Source organism: Carettochelys insculpta, chromosome 1, assembly GCF_033958435.1.
Source record: "Carettochelys insculpta isolate YL-2023 chromosome 1, ASM3395843v1, whole genome shotgun sequence".
Lineage (NCBI taxonomy): Eukaryota > Metazoa > Chordata > Testudines > Carettochelyidae > Carettochelys > Carettochelys insculpta.
Window position 1 is genome coordinate 72,363,571 of NC_134137.1, and position 22,104 is coordinate 72,385,674.

Below are 22,104 nucleotides of genomic sequence, written 5' to 3' on the forward strand. Positions count from 1 at the left end.
GGAATATGCTAATGAGGCACTGCCATGAATATTTAACATGTAATTTATTACTGATAAAGCTAAATGGAGAAAGATATCTTCTGGGTATTGCTGATAAATGGGACCAAACTTGTGCTGAAATTCATTGTTTTATGGTTTTTATTGAAAAAGAAACACCCCTTTTTACACTTTGCCTTGTAAAAGATTTTCTTTTCTTTTTGCTTGAAAAATACCTGTGCTTAACCACAGTCATTTATCAAGCAATAAGCTGATCTTAAAGGCATTTTTGAATTAATGGAGAGAAAGGCAGGAACTTACTTAAAAGGTGGATTTGGCATTTGATATAACCATTAAATGTTTGGGGGGGTAGTTTTGTGTGTGTGTGTGTGTGTGTGTGTGTTTAAATTTTGCCCACAGCAAGGCAAGGAATTTCAGACACTCCTATTGACTGCCTTTGTGTCTTTTTGTACAATATTGTGTGTGCAAATGGGTGTTTTGTTTGTTTCTTTTGCTCGTGGTTTGTTTGTCTATGTCTACACTAACCCCCCCCTTTGAAAGGGAGATGCTAATGAGACACTTCAGGATATGCTAATGAGACTCTGCAATGAATATGCAGTGCCTCATTAGCATAATGGCAGTCACAGAACTTTGAAAGTGCCACTTTCGATCATGTGCAGCTCGTCCATACAGGTCATTTTCGAACGGACCCCACACACTTTGAAATCCCCTTATTCCTATAACTAAATAGGAATAAGGGGATTTTGATGCATGAAGGGTCCTTTCAAAAAGGATCCCGTGCAAATGAGCTGCATGCAATCGAAAACGACACATTCGAAGTGCTGTGGCTGCCATTATGCTAATCAGGTGCTGCATATTCATTGCAGTGTCTTATTAGCATAACCTGAAGTGTCTCATTAGCATCTGCCTTTCAAAAGGGTGGGCTAGTGTACAAATAGCCTTCGTGGTTTTTCCTTTTCTTTTTTAGAATGTCCTCTGAATTAATAACTTTTTAGTGAATGATTTTTTTTCTCTTTATGGCCATGTCTACACTAGCCAAAAACTTTGAAATGGCCATACAAATGGCCATTTCGAAGTTTACTGATGAAGCGCTGAAATACATATTCAGCGCCTCATTAGCATGCGGGTGGCCGCGGCACTTTGAAATTGACGCGCCTCGTAGCCGCGCAGCTCCTCCAGACGGGACTCCTTTTCAAAAGGACCCCGCCTACTTCGAAGTCCCCTTATTCCTATGAGCACATGGGAATAAGGAGACTTCGAAGTAGCCGGGGTCCTTTCGAAAAGGAGCTCCCTCTGGATGAGCTGCGCGGCTGCGAGCCACGTCAATTTCGAAGTGCCGCGGCCACCCACATGCTAATGAGGTGCTGAATATGTATTTCAGCGCTTCATCAGTAAACTTTGAAATGGCCATTTGCATGGCCATTTTGAAGTTTTTGGCTAGTGTAGATATAGCCTATGGAAAAAAAAAGGCATAATCAAAGTTGTTAAGTATAAAGTTAGCCTGACATGGATATTTGTCCCACATTGAAGTACTTATGTAAGTGCCACCATACATGAGTTTGCTTCCCTTTATTAAATAAATCCTTTTGACATTAAAAATTATATTTAAAAGCTAGCACCGAAATTACTGTAGAGTCATGATTTATAAACCAGTGGATTTTTCATCCTAGAGAATGATGAATCTGAACTAGATTCGGACAAAGCTGCCATTGTACTGTAACCTTTGTACTCTAACAGTGGTACTGTTACCTTTTATACCTTTGCAAAAATATATTAAAAAATAGCTGCGCAAAATTACTCTGGGCCTGACAGTAAATGAACCAGAGTATACTGTACGAATTCTACAAGTCTGATTTCAGTAACAGTACCACTGACAATAATGGAAGCTTGGCTCATGGCAAGGTAGGAACATATCCTTTGCAGGCAATTCTGCTATCAAATATGAACAAAACTACAGAGCCAAACATCCAAGTGTAAAGTTTTTGTTTCCGTGGAAAATAGAACTGAGCCTATTTTCATTTGTATGGCCATTTCAAAGTTTTTGGCTAGTGTAGACACGGCCATGATGTGCTGGGCACTTTCCCAGGCATTCAGGAATGGAAAGTTCTTCCTCAAACATCTGTCTCAGGACAGATAAGTAACTAGGTAAACCAAGCTTGGGGAAGAAGAGGAATTAAAAATAGGGATCTATCTATCTATCTATCTATCTATCTATCTATCTGTCTATCTACAGTAAAATTCCTTTAATCCAGCCTCTGATGGCCCAGAAATCCTGATGGTTCGGCATCTGTCATCCCCTGAGGTATGCAAGGGTTGCAGGAGGGGTGAAGAAGCTGGAGCAATGCAGGGAGGTGAAGAAGCTGGCTTTGCGGTGCTGCCCATTTCGCCCGCTCTCTCCACACACAGGCATTGAGCCAAGAAGACCGGAACAGCCTCAGGTGTGCGGGAATGGAGGGAGCTGTCACCTGCCACCGAGTTACAAGCATGGCCTTGGCCGGACACAGCCTGTGGCACCCAGGCCCTATGCAGGCTTTTCCCCCTTCAGTGCAGCACATACCAGCCCCACTTCACCCCTGCTTGGCAGACGCTGACTGCATGGCCCAGCCCCCTCTTACCAGCTGAGCCCTGTGCATTCAGGACAGGTCCCGGCTCTCAGGCATCTGTTAGCAGGGTGGCAAAGCAGCCTGTGGAGCTGCTGTTCCCAGCACCATGGTTCTGGCCCAGGGCATGCTGAGTTCCATGGGCCTCCAGGGCCCTGCTCATTGGGTGCTGTCAGTGGCAGGCATGTGCACATGTGTGCCTGTTTTCCTCTGTCTATGGGTGTGTGAGTGGCACTGTACAGACTGAAGTGGTAAAGAAGCTCGGGATGCATGGGGGTGGTGAGCTGCAGCTGGCGCAGGGGTAGTAAAGCTGCAGGAGTGCTGGGTAGTGAGCCACAGCTGGGCATGGGGGTGATCATCCATGATGGTGGGGAGTGGGGCTGAACAAAGCCATGGGGGTTATGATGACATCCAATAATCTCAAAAATTTGGTAATCCAGCACCTGTCCAGTCCCGGACATGCCAGATTAAAGGAATTTTACTCTATCTATCTATCTATCTCCCTCTTGCATGTACAAATACAGGTCAACTAAGAATGGTAGACACTATGGTATATGTGGGTCTTCAAGAGAGAATTAAATACAGACAGAGTAGTGTCCTTTTGAGTGAGTTCAAGGACATCATGGGTCTGGTGCATGGAAAAAGGCAGAGGCATTTGTACAAGAAGCTTACAAACGGGTGGTAAGGATCTGAAGGGTGGAATGATGTGATCAAATCAAATTATAAGCAAGCACTGGTCTCTTCTGAATATAAGGGTCTGAATGAAATGTTTGGTTCATGGGCACCGAAAGAGTTATGTATAATATATGGTTTGTTTAGTGATTTTGTGTTGTACATTCTTTTCTTTTGTCCCAAAGTCCTGACCCTTTCAGTGATTTTGGAGGATGACTCCCAGTTGATTTGCACAGAGATAGAGAGGAAGGGTAGCATACTCATTGCCCTCGTCTACTCAATACCTGCTTGAACCCACAGATCCATGGCTCCCACATTCAACTAAGAGGCTTCCCTTAAAAGGAAAACACAGCAACTACTATCAGAGTTTTGGAAACTCTTCAAATATCCTGTGTCTAGATTACAGGGATTTGTCAAAAGAAGTTTCTGTCAGAAAATATCTTCTTACAAAACTTCTGTTGACAGATTGTGGACAAACTACCAAGCAGATCACAAGAGTTATCTGCTCTGTCGACAGAGAGCAGTCAGATTGCCTGGCTGCTGTATTGGCAAAAATAGCCAACCGAAAGCACAGCAGACAGGGCTGTCTGGGGTTTTGGCAGACGTGTCTGTCGCCAGAGGAACCCCGTGCCCCCTGGAGCATCCAGTCCATCTTTCTGTCGACAGATCTCTGTTGACAGAGGCATTATGCCTTGTGGGGAGAGGGATGAGACTGTCAAAAAAAGTGGTGTGTTCTGTTGATTTACTGTCAACAGAGTGCCTTAGGAATCTGGGCATTCCCCAGTTTTGGTGACAAAATGCCAGTTTTGTTGAAAAAAACCTTGTAGTGTAGTCATAGCTATAGATTTTTCTCCACGTAACAGAGAGTAACAGCTGGTCCTCAAAGTATTTATTTGTTACTTATCATTATCACCACTTTTATTCATGGTCTGTGTTCCTCACAAGACATGTTCATCACTTTCATTGTGCCACCTCATAGCTCCTTGTTAATTTATCCTCTGTTTATGATTCTTCACCTGCTGTCACAGGGATTGCTAAAACTGCTTGTTAAGAAAAAGCAGTTTAACAGATGCCCTTGCACATTGGGATGAATGTAGTATAGATACAGAATTGTCTTCACACTTCTTGAAATCACCTTTGTCACCTGCTCATGCAGTGAATGCCTCTGGCTTGTTGTTAGTGCACTTGATTGCAGCGTGGGAGGCGTCCAGGGTCAAAGCAAACCTTGTATCTCATGTTCTGTCATGCAAGTCTTGTGAGCTCTATTCCCATACTCCCAGTTTGGATATGCCTTCTTTGTGCTTTTAGAACTGTAGTATATGAATAGCATAATTAATATCGTTTTCATCCATTTGTAGAATGATAGTTTTCTCCCCATGATATATATCCCCTGTATTCTTGTGTATTTGACATATTCATATGTGAAGCTGATCTCAATATAATAAATTGCAGAGGAATATGATACATTGATTTTATCTTTTACCTTTGCCTGCATGGCATGCCTCCTGTAACTAGTCCATTTCCTGAAGACTTACTCTAACTGCCCAGGCCTGTAAGCCTTTCTGACAGCCACTATTTTTTTTAAATCAACCAGCCAAACAGAAATGTCCTCCTTCCAAAACTCACATTTTCCCAGACTCTGATTGATAAGATTCAGCTCTGACCAATAACTGCTTTCCTGTGTTTAAAAATGTCACTCTTGTAGGCACTAATCAGTACATGCCTAATTTTAAGCATATAAATATCATCAATGAAGTTGAGATAGAAATTTACTTTTACCTTTAAAGACTATAAAACAGAAAAAACAAAAAATAACTTCACATGTACTGAATTGCAACAGTCAATTGGACTTGTTCAGAGACTCCCAGAATTATGAAGGAGGACTGAAAGAATACATAATAAGTGTCTAAAGAAGCGTCCTGTCTTCTTTGCTCTGTCCTGAACCCTTGACTACTTCTGCGATTTTGGTGGATGAGCCTAGGTATCAGACAGACCACAAAAATCCTTAAACCTATGTTGGGAAATCAGGTACTTTGGGTCATAGACCATTACTATGTTTGAAAATCCTTGTGTGGCATTTGAGAAGGAATATGAGTATATGTATAAATCTGTCCTTACAGACCTTTGGTTCCTCACTAGCTATTTTTGATTCAATTTATCTCTCAAAAATCATTATTCAATAGGTTTTATTAATTTTAATTTTGAGGGGCTTTGGGTGAGAGGAAGTGAAAAAGTTTACTTTAATGTTTTGACTTATGCAAGCCAGAAGGTTATTTATAATATGATAATTTTTAGGTAGTAGAGCTTTACAGGTGTTATCTCCCAAATGGAACTACTTACAAGGCACATCTGGGACTATAAATCTGATTCAAAGACCCATCTTTGCTCAAATTGCTTTCCAACCTTTAAAAAATGCTTCTTTAGATCCTGACAGTGATCTCATTCACTTGAACTGCTATCCATCCCTCTTAATGGAACTTAACTGGCAACCTAAGCTCCTTCCATGGATATGGTTACATGAATATGATGAATAGTCTCAAGAGCAGACAGTGTCATTAAGAAAGCTGAATGTAACCCTTTCCTTTAGATACTGTTTGTTGGGACTCCCAGTTGCTAGTGGCAGGCACTGATAACTAAATAATAACCACAGGGAAGGGAGATTAGCAGCATCTGCATTGATTGTGGGTCTATTGAGAATGCTACCAATAACACCACTTCTGTTTGTCTACCTCTAGGAAATGAACAAAGGACAAAATATGACCAACAGAAATTAACGTGGTAAACAGGTGCATGTCCCTGTAGAAATAAGATAGCAAACAGAGAGGCAGAAATCTAATAGGAAAATGTTGCTTACAACATATAACCAGTTGGGCTTAATAGGCATAGTTTCCTTGACCTTCTGTACAAGATTACAACTTTGCTAGAAGGAAGACTTGAATTTTAGATGTGTTCATCCATGTCATCAAAGATGCATGTTATCATCAGAGCTAGAGTTGGCTAGCAGTGACACTGAAAGCATTTAAAAAAACTCTGTGCTTTCCTCACTGCAAAACCAGAAAATACAAAGCAACAGGAATTCACCTTTTGTAGTCAGTAATCTTCGGTGTCCAAAATATTTATTCTCTGCCTTTGTCATCATTAGATTTGTAGTGTGGGATTGAAGAGGTTACTATAATGAAAGACATTATGTGCTACCAGTAAGAAAATGTAATAAAACACGATTTTGTATAACTTTCACTTACTATATGCTTCAACTCAGATTTTCTTGAAAAAAGAGACTGAATATGATTGATGAGTATATATGAATATGAGTTTTCATTGTTTATTTCTACTAAAAATTAGAGAAGACATTTTAGATTTGATATATAATTTCTTCTCCCTCGTTGTTTTTTTTTTATTTTGAAGTTCAGAATACATAAAGACACTTTTTTCTGCTGAACAACAGTTACTTGGTTAAAAGATAACAAGCACTAATGTAGCACATGGCAAAAAAGAGTCCTTACTCATGTGCACTGACCATTTTTATATTTCTTTTCCTATATTGTTCTACTTTATTTATCTTCCAATTTCTCTTTAGCATTTCTTCACCCACAGGATATTCCACAGGCTGCCAATACATAGCCCTGAAGATATTGTATGTGTTAGCCTCAGTACTCTGTCCAGAGGGTAATTGACGTAAATCTCTGAAACATTCCCTTAAGATGTGCAGGTGCATTGAACTGTGGCTACAAATTCTGGAGGCAGATCAGAGCATCCAGCAGCCACTGAATCCAATTGAACATGATGTAGATGCCCAGGTTCTAATGTCTGAAAGTATCAATATGCAAGAACAGTCTACAAGATTTCTATCACTGCTTTCCTCTTGATTTTGTTTTAAAAAATAATCAATATGTCAGAAGGGCAGAGGCTCATATTTTACAAAGATATTTATTAACCATATGGAAATCTTTATTTATTGCCCTGTTCTGGCTCCCTGAGAAGTACTCTTATTGAATCAAATAGTTTAGTTGCTAATTTGTTAATATAAATTATATCTGAGTCAGTGTTCAGAAGCTATAGACCTAATGAAAAGAAAGAGGTCAGGCCTCTAGAATCTTTGAAATAGGTATTTCTAGCTCAGAATGCATTGCTACAAATACCAGTGATGTATCACAGTGGATATTACAGGTGCTTTATTCTAGTCAAGTACACTTTCTTCTGTGTTTTCTGTTGAAAAAGAGAAAAGCTTCATATAGCAGCTATCCCTCCTGCTCACCTACTTCTTACTGGCAGTGATCCTGGCTTACTTAAAGGCAAAGATCAAACCCTAAAGCTAGAGGTTATACAATACTGGCACCGGCAAGCAGTCATGGAAAAACCTGTAAATAAACATGGGTTAAGACTTACTATATAAAAACCAAAAGTTAAATTGTATACTTCTGATAACATCTACTGCAGATTTGTTGGTAGGTAGACAAGAAGGATGAATGCTCCTTTATTTTTGTATGGAAATGACTACGTGGAAGACTAGGTAAAATTTTTTTTGACTATTATGGTGAGTATGAATGTCATATTGTGAATATGTCAATGTTCAATTTTACAAAATGACTTTTTCCACCAGAAGGGACATTTAAGAAATCATATATTAAAATGAATATTTATAGGCATCACAAAAATAAAGACCTTGAGCAGCTATAGTGTTTGTTATAATTCATGAGGGCTATCAGATAGCTAGCATGTTGCAGATTTTTGTGCTTCTTTGCAAGTAGAATTCATTTTTATTAAACTAATGCATCAATTTTTCATGTGGATTTAAGGTAATTGCTAATGTCAGCATATCTTCTGATTCAAACAGTGCAGAATCAAATAATTTGAGATTAGGCATTCCTCTTGTTTGTGCATGAAGTGCCACATCAGAAGTCCACATTTTCCATAGGCTTGGAATTTTGCAAAATACTGGGAAATCTGAGCTCAAGTGACTTGCTTGGGTATTGCATTATTTTGCCATTAGCAACCTGAATATTACACTAAGCTGTAGGTCACTCAAAAACATTTCAGAGCATCACTTCAAAAAAAGACTGTTGTTCTGCCTTGCTAGGAAGGCTGATATGGGTAAAGAAGGAAAGAATGGCAATCAAAAACGAAAAATGAGACCAAACGAGAAATGAAGTTCATGTTCAAGCTTTTCCTAATGGAGTCAGCTCTGAATTTGATTAAGTAGCTGTGAGAAGTACCAAATGTCATACTACGAAAAGACCATTTTTTCTATTTAGAGATATTTATATAACAGAAATAAACTGTTTTGTTGACAGCCATGGTACAGAGCAAATTCTCTCTGCAAACTGCACCAATAATGCAAAAGTAATTCTCCAGCAACACATTTGTCCTTTTACTTATTTATTTTGTATTAAATATCCAGAACAGAGATTTTCACAAAATCATACTACAGACAATTAAGTCTGCTTTTACATGGAAATGGATGTCAGAGTAACCTTGTAGCAGTTGCACTGGAAGCATATACATGATGTCAGCATTACAAATACTTGGACTCCCTAGGCACTAGGTAATTTTTAAGGGAGGGAATATTTTTAACATTACATTTTTTTCCTTGGTAATAGCAAATTAACTACTTGGTACTCATCTTCAGCTGGAACTGCACAGAGTCACTTGAGAACCTGACAAATAAGTTTAAAGCTCTGTCATTGTATCTTTTTTATTACCTAATCTACTTGCCTGAAACCAAAGAAGAATGGTATGTGATGTACCTGCCTAGTAGCAGATAGCATGAAAAATGATCATTTAGGCTACATCTTCACATGCTCCTTCTTCTGGAAGGATCCTGATAATGAGCAGCCTGGAAGATGGTAATGAAGCACAGATGTAAATTTCCTGCATTTCATTAGCATATGGCCATGTGATTCAGAGTCCAGAAGAAGCTCTTCCAGAGTCCAAAACAGAAGTGTAGACGCGTGGCTGGCAGGGATCTTCCAGAATTTCTTCCGGAAGCTCTCTCTTCCTCTTAATAATGCATAACAATAAAGTAGTAAAGAGTATTTCTCTGCAAGTCTGTACTGATAACATCTTCCATTTTGGTCATGCCTGTAGAGGCCCTTTCACTTCTTGTCCAGGACTTCAGTTTGTAATGCAGTTTCTCAAAAGAGCATGACTCAGATTGTGGGAAGCTAAAGCAATGTCAAAATCTTTGGAAAAAACAATCCAGAGAGGCTACAAGTCCTTTTATAAAAGAGACAGCCATTTTGTAATGTATTGTACTCAACAAATTTCTGTAACAGATAAAGAAGAAACAAGTTCAGAGGTGATGAGTACCCCGGTGACTCTCAGCTGCTTATTTCAGTAGCAAATTAGAACAATAAAGTTCCTCCAACGGAGAATTGTTAAGGTCTATATTCTGTTCTAATTATGATCCTCCTAGTATAAAAAATAGCACCACAGTCTAGAACTTGAAGCACTTGAGCTGGTATCTTGAGAAATTAAATTTCAACATGAAGACTTCAAAGTCATCTTTAGAAATAATTTCTTAAATATTTTTAAAATATTATTATTTACTCTGAACCTGAAAAAATCTAACTGAATCCCCTTGTTTCCCAGTAGTCTATGCCAAAGTTGTGATAGTCATAGAGGCAGTTTTCAGCTAAAGGGCATCTATATTTATTCTCTCTTGAATGATCTTGTAATGGAGCACTATCCAGGCAGAAAGCCAAGAATGATATTCTTGTGACATTCAAAATCATAGAAGAATGTTGATTCCTCATGAATCTCTGATTTGAAGGCACTAATGATACAATAAATATAAAGTCAGCAATTGGCAAACTCATAGACCATACTGTGCCATTTTCTCAAACACTAATTTCCTAAACTGGTTATCTTGACCAAATTCTACATGGGGCTATTACAGCATTTCCATTTTGCCCCACCTTCCTACAAAAAACACCTTTAAACCCAGCTACAAAATTAGGTTTCCTCAGAGGTCTCTGGCCTACTCTGTGGCAAGGGAGAGGTTTGTGCTGATCTATCTGGCAGCTGAATTTGGCAAGTAGAAGTAAAGGCATTTAGGAGGAAAGAGAAGACATTCTGGATCCCACAAAATGAAGGTGTATGTCCACAGCACAATATCAATCTTTTTAAACAGAGCATAGTGTTCAGTTTGTTCCCTCTATCTGGAAAGGATAGATATGATCTTTCTCTGTTAAGCAAATGTTTTAAACTGTAACATTAGTGCTTGATGAAAAAAGTGAGAGAGAGATGGTGATTTCATTCACATTTGGTGGGATGGTGGACCAAAGGTAGCCGAATTTACAATATATGCCCTGGATCCAGATTATATTTGTGTCTATGTAAGAGTGCATGGCCAACCCTCCTTGTCAATCTCTCAGGCTATGTCTTCACTACAAGAAAAATGTGAATTTATTAAAATCAGCTTTATAATTCCTTTTTTTTTTAATTCGATTTTGAGTATCCTTACTTTCCACAGGCTTCCAACAAATTTGACATATTGCTTCCACTCTGAAGTCCCCAAACATGAATTGTTGCAGCAATGCATTGTGGGAACCTATCACACAGTTCCCCCTGCCCCGTATTCTGAGCAAGGAGCCAGGTGCAGCAGTGCTGTCAGTTTCCTGGGTCCCAGCAGCCCTGATAAATTTCCTGGCTTCTCCAAGCTGCAGGACGTGGGAAACTGACACCGCAGCAGCCCTGGTCAGTTTCCAGGCTCCCACTAGTAGCGTGAAGCTGGGAGCCAGGTGCAGCATGAAGCTTTGTGGGATATATACAGGACACTTGTGGAGGCTAATAAATTCAATGAAAGACATGGCGCTTCCACACTGGCCTTTAGTCGACATTTTAAACTCAAGATTGATTCTATCCCCGTGCGTTAATATTGGTATTTTGTTATCGATATTAGTGCAGACTAATTGAGCTAATGATATTTACGGTGAATACAGTGACTTTTAATGTCAAGCTAAGTCCTTTAAATTTGATTTTATCTCATAGAGGCAGCCTCAGGGAGGTCAGGCCTCCTTTCAGCCATGCCCTTGTCACAACACTCACTCTGAGGAAATTAGCTCTCTGTAAATCTGCGAACACCTGAGCTAGGCCAAGCAGCACTGATTCCGGGTGGCCAGGCCCTCAGTTATGGTGGGTCATTACCCAGATAGGGGCAATGGTTTACAGTCGGAGCAGAGCAATAGAGTTTATAAATTTAGGTTTGCAGGAAGTATGAGGCAGCAAATAGGAGCCTCTGGCTCTAGTTAGAACAAAGCAGAAACAAACAGACAGGGATTAAGACTTTGGCAAATTACCAACAATGCATGCCTCATGGCTGAGAGTGTGGATGTCTTTCACCAGGGTTGGAGTGGCAGGAGGTAAGGGAACCCAAGTTCACCCAATTCCACTGGGTCGCAGCCAAGGGTCCTATTAGTGCTGAAGTAGTCTGCCACTGGATTAGCAGGCCTGCAGCACACTCACTTAGTATCAGGCCAAAGTGCAAGCAAACTGTCATCTAATTCTCCTGAGCCACATCCTACTTTCCCTTTGATGAGTATCTCCATTCCATAGGTGTCCTCCACCTCTCTGTGGGAGATGCGCAGCAGCATTCTCAGCAGCTCCTTGGCATATTGGTAGACTATCAACTCTGTCCAGTCTTCCAGTTCTTTTCAGGCTCCAGTGGCAAGCGGGTTCCATCTGTCTCCCTCAGCAGCTCCAGCCTTCTGAGCTACAGGACCTGACTTTTATAGTTTTCTTGTCTCATGCCTCCATTTCTGGCAGTACATTTATGGCCTCCTTAGCTCTGCAACCTAAAGGGTGGGTTGTAGGCCCTCCTTGTCAGTGTTGAGGGAGGTTATGTCTTATCATCTCATGTTACCCTGTATAAAGGGATTGAGTGTCTATTGGCAAACTTTAATGCATTGATCCTGCAAAAGGCAAACCTCACAGAACCCTACTGATTTCAGTCCAGCACAACCAAAGAGAAGTGCTTTTGTACTCTGAGTGACATCAGGACTGTTGAAAGTGGTATATAAACAAGACAGGCTCCTTCATAAAGCCACCCTGTTTCCCATGCCACATAGCAGTCGGATAAATCCTTTAAAAATACCTACTATCCCCATACTTTTAAGGTGGTGTACCCCGCTTACAAAGCACAAGGGTTCTCTTCTGGCTAAAGGGGTAAAGACCATATGGTAAATTAATGGGCAGGTCATAAAAAATAGTTAATCTGCTAATATAAAGTGAACCAATGGTGTTTTGTTTTGTGTCAATCAAGGATAGCAGCATTTATTTAAAAAAAATACTTTGGACCATCAGGATGTATCAATAATGTGATCATGTTTTCATTACTTTTGTTTCTCCTCTCTCATTCATTGTTTTTATTTCTCATAGTAACTTGTTGCCTCTTGTCTCTATATAAATTGTAAATTCTTTGGAGCAGGGACTAGCTATTACTGTTTATTGGTATGGTGTTTAGAATAAATAGGGTCTTGTTTGTGACCGGATCCTCTAAAAACGACTGCAGTGAATATGATTATTATATATTTATTCCTTTACCAGGTATCACAAATTAGACATCAGGGAATCAGCTGACACAACATAAAAGAGAATCTGAATGTTATGAATGATTGGTAAATAATTATAAAATGGAATTAAATTTCTGAACTACAGCAATCCTATCCAATTGGAGTAATGCTTATACAATTGAATAATGTTTATACAGTCCCATTGTATGATTTGTGGATGTGTCTTTGACAAAAATAGGAAAATTCATTAGTCTGAAAGTCTCCTTTCTAACAGATCCACAGATCTGTCCTGTTAATTACTACAGTCATATTTCTCTTTTTTTCCAGGAAACAGCACTGGGGGTCTCCAACAATGAGTCACCATATTCACAATTTAAACACTAATAATTTATCAGTTTAAACCAACTGTTCAGTAAAGTCTATTGCTGGGCATTTCCTTAGCATGTGGAAGTCCTCAGCAAGAATAAAACTGCCACAGCTGGCTCTTAAGTCTTCCTCCGTGCAGCCCTGGCTCAGGCAGTATTTTGGTGATGGGAAGGGGAGATCCAGAGTGCTGTGCTCAATGTATCCACAGCTGGCATTTGGTCCCTCACTGAGCAAATTAAAGCAGAATCCCATTCCTCTCAGGATTGGTGCAGGGACAGAGAACTAAAGAACCAAAATTGGATGCTGGATTTCTACTTCTTTACTTCTCTTTTATTGTGCTGTTCTTTGTGAAAAGGACATATACTTTTTCTAAACTCTTCCCTAGACTCAGACAGAAATGCTTGACTTACTCAGTGGCTCACATGGGTCTCCCACACTCTGGCAGGGAAGCAGGTGCCATGGAGTGTCCAGAAGGACTCTCTTCCCTTCCCTCTGCTGCAGTAGGTGGACAGAAGACAAGCTGCTTGAAAGCTATAGCAGGAAAGAGACAACCATTCTTCCAACAGCTCTCAGCTATCAGAGCTGTTCCTGGCTCAACATAAGAAACTATACCTCTTACTCCCACTGAAGAGTGGCAGAGCTGATTTAAGATCTTGAACTGAGAAATTATGTGATGTGTCTGAGGGAACACAGTATCCATTTACAATCAAGTATAATGGTTCTTATTAATATCGTTACCCTAAAGGGAGCACAGTTTAGGTTTCAAGGATCACAGGTGGTGCCAGGACAACATATTTTACCCCCCTCTGGTTTAGACAGTATTGTTCTGGTGAGGACATGTTCACACTGGTGGGTTTTTGGGGATATGAAGCCTATCTCTGTCTGTGACTCACAGATCTGGTTTGCCTCCAGAACAGCAAGGCAGAGGCCAAAGACCCATTGTTGGGATCTGTGGACCAGCCCGCTGTGAGGAAGGAAAATTTTCAGGTAACAAAATACCTTTTCTTATTTTTGCACAGCTTATCTATCTATCTATCTAAACTAACTCTTTCATAGGTTCCAAAGCATACTTATGTGAGAGGATTCTTTAATGGACTGCATATATGTATTTAATCATTCTCTCAGTCCTATAATATTTTTAAAATGTGTATGGACTAACACAGCAGTGATAAACTAGGATTACATCTACTGGTCCACCACTTTTCTAATGATCTTCGTAATATTTTATATCATATCAAGGTTAGAAATATCTTCCTCTGTATCCAGGAAAGCTAGAAGGAAACTCTATGTAAGAGTAATAATCCTCATGTGTTGATAGCTGTAATATTGAAAAGGCCACAAAGGTTAAGCAAAAAATAGTGGCAATCCATTTTGGTTCTACTATCAATCATCTTTCTAATCTAAGCAAATTACTTTTGCTTAACTGAAAGAAGCCTTTGAACAGACAAGCCAATAAAAATGTTGCTTACAAACAGCTATTTTATAAATGCAAGCATGTGCAGAAACCTATTTGTTTATGTCTGCTCATTTATGTCAAAAGCAATTGTAATTAAACAGGAATCCAACTTGAGAAGTAGCACTTTAGTTGATTGTTCTCATCAGAAGAGTTATGTAACCCCAGTGTTTAGGGCATGTCAGAGAAGCCATTATTTTTTGCCTCTAGTAGATGGCTACTGATGAATAGTCTGTTAAGTTGACATTGGTTTTGAGGAAAAGTAATATCTTCCTCAATCAACGAGACACAATTTTATACTAACTGTAGAAGATTTTTAATCAGATTATAGGAATTATTAGCTGCAATTCTTAAGAAAGTATTATTGATATATCTGATTTGAAAAATATGTACTGTTAAGTGTTCAGCTGTGTGTGTGTGTGTGTGTGTGTGTGTAGGCATTCAATACTTAATATAGATGTCAAAATATGAAAATAGTAAATAAAACAATGTGTTCTATTGTTCTTTTTATAATTTTGTTTGGAATTAGATTGAAACGTGATTCTTACAGTTCTGTAGTTATTTCACTGAGTTCTTTACATCACCATCTTTAGCAGTGAGTGTACAGTCACAAGACCAAGCATTAAATGAGTTCAGCTTCCAAGAAAGTCAATGAGTGTGTCTACACTTGCATTCCTCTTTCAAAAGAGGTATGCAAACAAGGTTCATTGAAAATGCAAATGAGGTATACATTTGCATATTTGTCACCACATTTGCTTATTCTAATTTCAGAAGAGCTTCTTTCAAAAGAAGAAATCCAGTGTAGTCGCTGTTCTTTCGAAAGTAAACCCATCTTCGAAAGAATCCTTCTTCCCTTTATTTAATGGGAAGAAGGATTCTTTCAAAGATGGGGTTTACTTTTGAAGGAACTGCGTCTACACTGGCTTTCTTCTTTCGAAGGAAATTCTTTCGAAATTAGAATATGCAAACGAGGTACCAAATACGCAAATGTATACCTAGTTTGCATTTTCGATGTACTTCATTTGAATGCCTCTTTCGAAAGAGGAATGCAAGTGTAGACCCACCCAATGTGAATTGAGTGTATAAACTCAAATGCAAATATTTTCCCTTTGATGTGAAAACTCAGTAAATACATTTTTACTAATTCATGGCCATGTCTACACTAAGCGAAAACTTCGAAATGGCCATGCAGATGGCCATTTTGAAGTTTACTAATGAAGTGCTGAAATACATATTCAGTGCCTCATTAGAATGCGGGCAGCTGTGGCACTTCGAAATTGACATGGCTCGCCGCCGCGCAGCTCATCCAGACGGGGCTCCTTTTTGAAAGGACCGCAGCTACTTCCAAGTCCCCTTATTCCTATCTGCTCATAAGAATAAGGGGATTTCGAAATAGCCGGGGTCCTTTCGAAAAGGAGCCCCGTCTGGATGAGCTGCACTGCGGCGAGCCGCGTCAATTTCAAAGTGCCGCAGCCGCCCACACTCCATTAGTAAACTTTGAAATGGCTTTTTACATGGCCATTTCGAAGTTTTTGGCTAGTGTAGACGTAGCCCATATGTAATTCAGTAGAAATGGGAATATTTCAAGAGCAATAGGTTGACAATAACAACATCATCTAAAGCCACATGCTTTAAGAACTGGTAAATGTAAACTTTGGGCTCATTCCTGCACACCCTTTCTCATTTCAGTAGTTCATGAGAGCCATATCACTGAGTTCAGCTGGACTGTGCATACTACTAATTATTTTTAGTTTTGGGACTATTTTTTACCTTTAACATTTATAAAAGTGAATAGAGTAAATTACGTAGATTAGAGTGTGACAGTGTCCACAGAGGATAGAAAAGAGGGATGAAATCTTGGCTTGGTAAAAGTCTATGGGAAGACTTTCATTGATTTTAGTGGTCCCAAGATTTCCCTCTAGGCCGTTTCTACACAGGACGCTTCCTTCAGAAGCAGCACACTAATACACAGAGAGAAAGATGCTAATTAGGTGCAGATGCAAATTCCCCATGCTTCATTAGCATAACATCACATGATTTGGAGCCTGGAAGACCGTTCTTCTGGACTCCAGATCACGTGACGTTATGCTAATGAAGCGCAGGGAATTTGCATCTGCGCCTCATTAGCATCTTTCGCTCTGTGTATTAGCATGCCACTTCCAAAGGAAGTGGCCTGTGTAGAAACGGCCTAGAAGTCCAGGATATCATCTGTTGTTTGAAAGAAGAGATAAAAGAATAAAGCATTTTAATATGTAAGACTTATGAGCATGTGCTTTCATCCACTAAGACTGTAATAACTTATGCGTAGCAAATATTACATTTTTATTTCACTGCCCATAAGTGAGAGAAAAGTGAGTGTTCATCCTATACGTATTGAAATTTATATACCCTAAAGATGTAGTGTTACCAAATCAATTTATCTGTGTTTTTGTGTAATCCTGTTACTTCCCTATATGGTGATGCATAGCTGCACATGCTCAATGGTATGAGAATGAAATTTTCGGAAAAGAATTCACGTGAGCCATCATTTATCAAGTCAGCAAATATGAGGCATAATGACCTAAATCCTGCTTGCCTCACTCAAGTGTGAGTTTAGAGTATTATGGTTTTGTTTTGTTTGATTTTATATAAGTTATTGTAAGTGAAGTCAGCTTATACACAAACACACCAATGTAAACATCTTCTGTTATATTACATACAATAATGTTATACAAACTGTAGTGATCTGGAGATTATAAAGCTAGCACATACTATATTTCTTGGCAGTTGTTTTTTATGTTTGTTCTTTTTTAAAAAGTATTTTGAAATAGACATCTAAGAGCCAATTAAAGTGAAATAGTATTTCTGAAGCGGGTTAGCTATACTGAATCACTGTTTGGAAAAATAATTAATTATATTAAACATCTTGGCTGTGTCTACACGTGCCCCAAACTTCGAAATGGCCATGCAAATGCAAATGGCCATGCAAAGTTTACTAATGAAGCGCTGAAATGCATATTCAGCGCTTCATTAGCATGCGGGCGGCAGCGGCGCTTCGAAATTGACGAGCCTTGCCGCCGCGCGGCGCGTCCAGACGGGGCTCCTTTTTGAAAGGACGCCACCTTCTTCGAAGTCCCCTTATTCCCATGAGCTCATGGGAATAAGGGGACTTCGAAGTAGGCGGGGCCCTTTCGAAAAGGAGCCCCGTCTGGACGCGCCGCGCGGCGGCAAGGCTCATCAATTTTGAAGCGCCGCTGCCGCCCGCATGCTAATGAAGCGCTGAATATGCATTTCAGCGCTTCATTAGTAAACTTCGAAATGGCCATTTGCATGGCCATTTCGAAGTTTGGGGCACGTGTAGACACAGCCCTTGAGATAAAGAAGACACTTAAGAATTGACAAGTAAAATCACAATTTCCCCTTTTTGTAGCCAGATGAAAGAACTCAGTAATATGAACCAACTAATCAGTCAGGCTGGGTCTACAACGTGCCCCTTCCTTTTGACAGGGGCGTGTTAATGAGTGGGTTCAAAAGATGCTAATGGCACCACATTAGCATAGTGGCGGCCGCGGTGATTCGAAAGTGCAGCTTTTCGAATCGCGTGCCTCCTGTGGAGACGGGACCTTCCAAAAGGACCCTCCCAGTTTTCGAAAGCCCTTCTTCCTATCTGTGATTGGAAGAAGGGCTTTCAAAAACTGGGGGGGTCCTTTTGGAAGGTCCCGTCTCCACGGGCGGCGTGCGATTCGAAAAGCCACACTTTTGAATCGCCGCAGCCGCTATTATGCTAATGAGACACTGCATATTCATTGCAGCGCCTCATTAGCATATTTCGAACCCACTCATTAACATGCCCCTTCGAAAGTAAGGGGCACGTGTAGACCCAGCCTTATTGTTGCAGTATAATGCATTTGTGCTGTAAAGAAAACTATGGTGAAACTTCTGTTTTTATTTTATTCTCTGTTATGAGGACTGAGTGGAAAGAGTAGGGAGTAAAAGAAAGAACCACAGAATCTTTCATTTTAAGGTTACCTCAGATGACCATTTTTTGCATTGGTTTTTGTTGTAGTTTAACACAATGTATCAGATGTAGCACATTTTTGCTGAAATATATACCAGTGTTGTATAGTCTATGTTTTGCAAACATAACTTCATCCCGTGCTATCTTAGCTCTCTTTCTGCTAGAGGTTTCCAAACTAGGTGACTGTCCTTTGCCTGGTGGCTTGTTTCCTTTTCTTTTTAAGGTTGATAATTTAGCCGATCTATTTTAGGATTTATTCTCCCTAAAGTGCATAAAGCATTTCTGATTGTTTACCGTTAAAGCTCCAGAGATTTCAGAAAGTCTCCAGGCTGCTGCTGTTTATTGTACACACTTGGACTGTTGAGAGTTTATTTTCAACAGGAGGTAGACAAGTAGAGATAAAGACCAATGGTTCATATAATCTATCCAGTGCATCTTGATGTACAATGCTGCATATGTCTTATTTTATATATTTATTTTCACCTTTAAATTGATTCTGTTTTCTCATAAATAATAATTTGGCCATTGGCGGCGATAGTGCACTTTGTGTTTATAGGTTCTGCTGCTAATACAGAAGTGGCAGTTCGATTTTCTTCACTGTCTGCTAGCAGCAACAGTCAAAATTACAGGCTAATGGTGAGGTGAGCAGCTTATAATGTATGATAATCAATAGTCCAAATCTGCTTCCTATGATGTGACATAAAAGAGTGAAGTAAAAAGCTACAGATTTTCATCAGGGTAGTGCAAAAGCTCAAGCACTGCTGGTGGTTTTCCCTCCAAGGTCAACTTGTATTTTTTTCCTCAAGAAAATGTTCTCTCCTTTTTTTGCTTCATATTTAATTCAGTCAGTGCTAGGATGTCCAGGGAACAGAAATGGAAGGTTAGTCAATACTGCAAATATGAATGCAAGTATAAAAACAGCTTTAGCCAACTCAGGAAACTGGAGGAGAAAGATAGTCATGAAATGTAAAGGTAAGTATTCATTTTATTTAAAAGGAATGTCAAATCTAATGGATAATAGATTTTTCTTTGTGTACTTTATTGATGAGGGACAAATAGTGTGGAAGATTTACATATACATATGTATGTAAATACTTTATATATATATATATATATATATATATATATGTTGACAATTTCAAAGATGACTAGGGAACTTAGCCACATATAAGAGCAACGAAGGGTCCTGTGGCACCTTATAGACTAACAGAAAAGTTTTGAGCATGAGCTTTCGTGAGCACAGACTCACTTCATCAGATGCTCATGCTCAAAACTTGTCTGTTAGTCTATAAGGTGCCACAGGACCCTTCGTTACTGTTACAGATCCAGACTAACACGGCTACCCCTCTGATACATAACTTATAAGAGATCTTTCAAAAGAAGCCCTTCTAGATGTCTTTCGAAAGAACTTCTTTTGAAAGTGTGTCCACACACATCCTGCTCTTTTGAAAGAAAGGGCCAGAGATCGAGAAATCAGGCTCCATGAGGACTGCTTTTTTGAAAAAAGGGCCTGCAAACCATCTACACATGTTTTCTTCTGCAGAAACTTTTGAAAGGGGGCACTCTTCCTGAAACAGGAAAGAAGAATGATTTTAAAAGGAGCACCACATTCTTTCAATTTACTTTTGAAAGAACACATTTTGCATGTAGCTGCTCCACGGGATCTTTCAAAGGAGACCCCTCCTTCCAAAAATCTTTCAAAAGAACTTGTTAGTGTAGATACATTGTATATTGAAGTTAATCGGAATTATGTAGTTAAGCCCATTACTCATTTTTGAAAAATCTCAGCCAGAGAAGGTGGTTTTTGTTTGTTTGTTTATTTGTTTTTCCTGTATGTTACAGACAGAGCCCTATGCAGACACAAAATTTGTTGGGTTTTAAATTCAAAATTAATATTTTAAATTTGTTTCTGCATCCACTCAAAATCAGCAAAAATCGTCCTCATCTGCAAATGCATATATCACTGGAGAGAAGGCAGATAGCCATGAATTGGCAGGGCTCCTGTTACACAGAAAGTTTACAGTGAGACCTAGTCAACAGAATGTTCTCATTTCATAAGCATTCATTTCTAAACAGTATTTTCAGTCTTATTATTGTAACCCTTCTGCCAGAAGGAGTTGGCAGCAACCAGGGCCAGGTTCAACATCTAGGGGTTCCTTTTCATCCATCTCACATAGAACCAGCTTGAGCCCCAACCTAGTAGCCTGGAAAATTCACACACCCCTGGGTGCCTCAGAGAGGCAATGCTTCCCCACTTGCAAGCACAGAGTCTGAGTGTAGAAAAGAAACTTTTAATGGAAGAGGCAGAAAAGTCATGTGGCATAAGCTTGGGAAAATAACACACCCAGAGTTCACAACCAATCCTCAAGTAACTGTCCCAGCACAAATGGACTGAGCAGCGTCTCAGGCTCACAAATCCAATACTGTAAACAGACAATCCACACACCCAAACTTTCTCCGTACCGGCCCCCCTTTCAAATGCCCCACTTATAACTCTGTCCAGTCCATGCAGGCCCTGACACAGCACCCTGACAAATTCCCTCATTGAACCTGAGGCAATGCCACCTTTGCACTGCTCCAGCATTGCGCTTGCCCCCTGCCAGCTGCCCCACCAGCCACCTGCTCATTACTCCTGCCAGCTACCTGCTGCTTCCCCAACTGGTCGCCCCCCTGGTCATTCACGCCAGCCACCTGCTACTTCTCTTACTGGCTGTCCACCAGTTGCACCTACTGGGCATCCACTGGTCACACCTGCCAGCTGCCTGCTGCTCCTCCTAACGGGTGTCTGCCAGTCGCTCCTACCAGCCATCTGGCCACTGCTGTCTTGTGGGTTTTGCTGCAGCCAAAACCCTGTGATTCCAGCTCTCCATAGCTTCAGCTACTAGTGATTTCAGCTCAGAGTGGCATTCAGCTCTGCACCTAACCACAGCATCTCAGTATCCACCAAGGTGGAGTCTCACACAATGGCTATGTCTACTCTAGCACATTACATCGAAGTAGCCTATTTCGAAGTAAATACATCGAAATAGGCTACTTCAACGCATATCATCTATGCATCCTCCAGGGCTGGTGCCATCGACGTTCAAAGTCGAAGTAGCAACGGGGAACGTCGAAAGGAGCTTCCCGGAAGGAAATGAGGAGCGTCCACACACACTAGCACTCTCTGTCGAAATAAGGGGCCAGCAAAGCCTGAGGACAGGGTCAAAGGCTGGACTAGCCGTTCTGGGGCAAGAGCAAGCCACTCCCTTAAAAGGTCCCTCCCAGACACACTCGGCCTGCACAGCAGAAGGTCCACAGAGCCAACAACCAGTTGCAGACCCCATGCACACAGCATGGACCCCCAGCTGCAACAACAGCAGCAGCAGCCAGAAGCCCTGGGCTAAGGGCTGCTGCATGTGGCAACCATAAGAGCCCCACAGGGGCTGGTCAGAGCATCTCTCAACCCCTCAGCTGATGGCCACCATGGAGGACCCTGCTATTTCAATGTAGCAGGATGTGGCTCATCTACAC

The 22,104-nt window shown here is 40.3% G+C and overlaps 1 protein-coding gene across 4 annotated transcripts in view; it reads left to right on the forward strand.

The window, feature by feature from the left end:
* PCDH17 (protocadherin 17) overlaps positions 1-22,104 on the forward strand; it is a 129,035-nt gene that overhangs the window by 84,678 nt on the left and 22,253 nt on the right. For 2 of the 4 annotated variants that reach the window (XM_074988674.1, XM_074988680.1), the window contains exon 4: positions 14,057-14,131. The exons of 1 other annotated variant lie outside the window; for it this stretch is intronic. In XM_074988674.1, coding sequence (XP_074844775.1) covers positions 14,057-14,131 — 75 coding nt within the window. The remainder of the gene's footprint in view (positions 1-14,056; positions 14,132-22,104) is intronic. One more of the 4 variants, XM_074988695.1, reaches the window with a different exon arrangement.